Below are 1569 nucleotides of genomic sequence, written 5' to 3'. Positions count from 1 at the left end.
AGGGGGTTGAACTTGCAACTTTCCATTTACTAGTCCAACGCTCTAACCACTAGGCTACGCTGCCACCCCACGGCCTGACTGTCCCGACCACTTTAGTTTACCAGGAACAACTCCTGGCCCTGGGAAAAATTCATGGTCTGGCCCATCAGCCAGACCAAACATTCTGCCTGTACAGCAAGGTGACACATTTACATCAAACGAAACAGCACCACCGTCTGGTTGTAGCCGGTATTACACAACGGAAATCGGTTTGTTGTCTTCCTGTTTCGAGATGTGTGCCGCGGTATGAAGTTGATCGCGTGCTATTGCACGGTCTATGGACAGTAACGGTTTATCTACATTGTGTCATGTCATGATTATGCCCGTGGTAAATCACGGATCACTACATCGACATGGTGTTACATTGTTACTAAAATAACCGGACTGTCGCGTGGTTGGTGCTACAGTTCAAACGCACGAGGTAACGTTACTGTACAGTAGTGCAACAACTTGAAATGACTGTCTGACATTCGCTCACATATTGAGTGACAGGATGCTGAGAACACTTTTAACAGCTGTCCGCGGTCCTGCGGTCTGCGTGGGTCGGTGTTTCAGCAGTGAAGTGAGTGGTGCAGTTTCCACGTTAGCCGGTTTCTCCTCTCCGCCGTTCTCAACGGAGGCTTCACTCTATGTTCACGTGAGTATTAGTAGACCACTAACGTTATATATTCAATCAGTTTATCTCTTTCTTCCATTCTGCCTCCCTCTTTCTGCTATCTATCCTTCTCGCGAAAGGCAATGAATGAATGAATGAGATCCGATTTCAACTAACACTTTGTCTGACACACACACACACACACACACACACACACACACACACACACACACACACACACACACACACACACACACACACACACACACACACACACACACACACACACACACACACACACACACACACACACACACACACACACACACACACACACAGTGCCCATACTGTCTGAGGGGATGTGCCTACTGCAGATGAGGCTGGTGGGAGGTGCTATAGGAGGATGGGCTCATTATTATGGCTGTAATGGATTCCAGGCTGTATCACAACCGGCCGTGATTGGGAGTCCCATAGGGCGGTGCACAACTGGCCCAGCGTCGTCTGGGTTTGGCCGGTGTAGGCCATCGTTGTAAATAAGTACAACCCTGATACTAACCCTGATCCTCTCCTGTTCACAGTGACCTTACTGCCTGAAGAGATGCTCCTACTGGAACAACCAGTACAACCCTGATACTAACCCTGATCCTCTCCTGTTAACAGTGGCCTTACTGCCTGAAGAGATGCTCCTACTGTAACTTCAACAAGTACAACCCTGATACTAACCCTGATCCTCTCCTGTTAACAGTGGTCTTACTGTCTGAAGAGATGCTCCTACTGTAACAACAAGTACAACCCTGATACTAACCCTGATCCTCTCCTGTTCACAGTGGCCTTACTGTCTGAAGAGATGCTCCTACTGTAACTTCAACAAGTACATTCCTCGCTCTGACAACCAGGATGTCATGTTGGAGTGTCTCCAGCGGGAGACGGAGACC

General features: G+C 48.6%; 1 protein-coding gene across 1 annotated transcript in view; it reads left to right on the top strand.

Annotated features, from left to right (window-relative positions):
* Window positions 1-231: 231 nt before the first annotated feature.
* rsad1 (radical S-adenosyl methionine domain containing 1) overlaps window positions 232-1569 on the top strand; it is a 13372-nt gene continuing 12034 nt past the window's right edge. Inside the window, exons 1-2 of the mRNA XM_046333521.1 lie at window positions 232-676; window positions 1462-1569. The exon at window positions 1462-1569 is cut by the window's right edge and continues 26 nt beyond it. Coding sequence (XP_046189477.1) covers window positions 533-676; window positions 1462-1569 — 252 coding nt within the window. The 5' untranslated portion in view covers window positions 232-532. The remainder of the gene's footprint in view (window positions 677-1461) is intronic.

Source organism: Oncorhynchus gorbuscha, unplaced genomic scaffold, assembly GCF_021184085.1.
Source record: "Oncorhynchus gorbuscha isolate QuinsamMale2020 ecotype Even-year unplaced genomic scaffold, OgorEven_v1.0 Un_scaffold_454, whole genome shotgun sequence".
NCBI lineage: Eukaryota > Metazoa > Chordata > Actinopteri > Salmoniformes > Salmonidae > Oncorhynchus > Oncorhynchus gorbuscha.
This window is presented reverse-complemented; position numbering and strand designations above follow the sequence as displayed.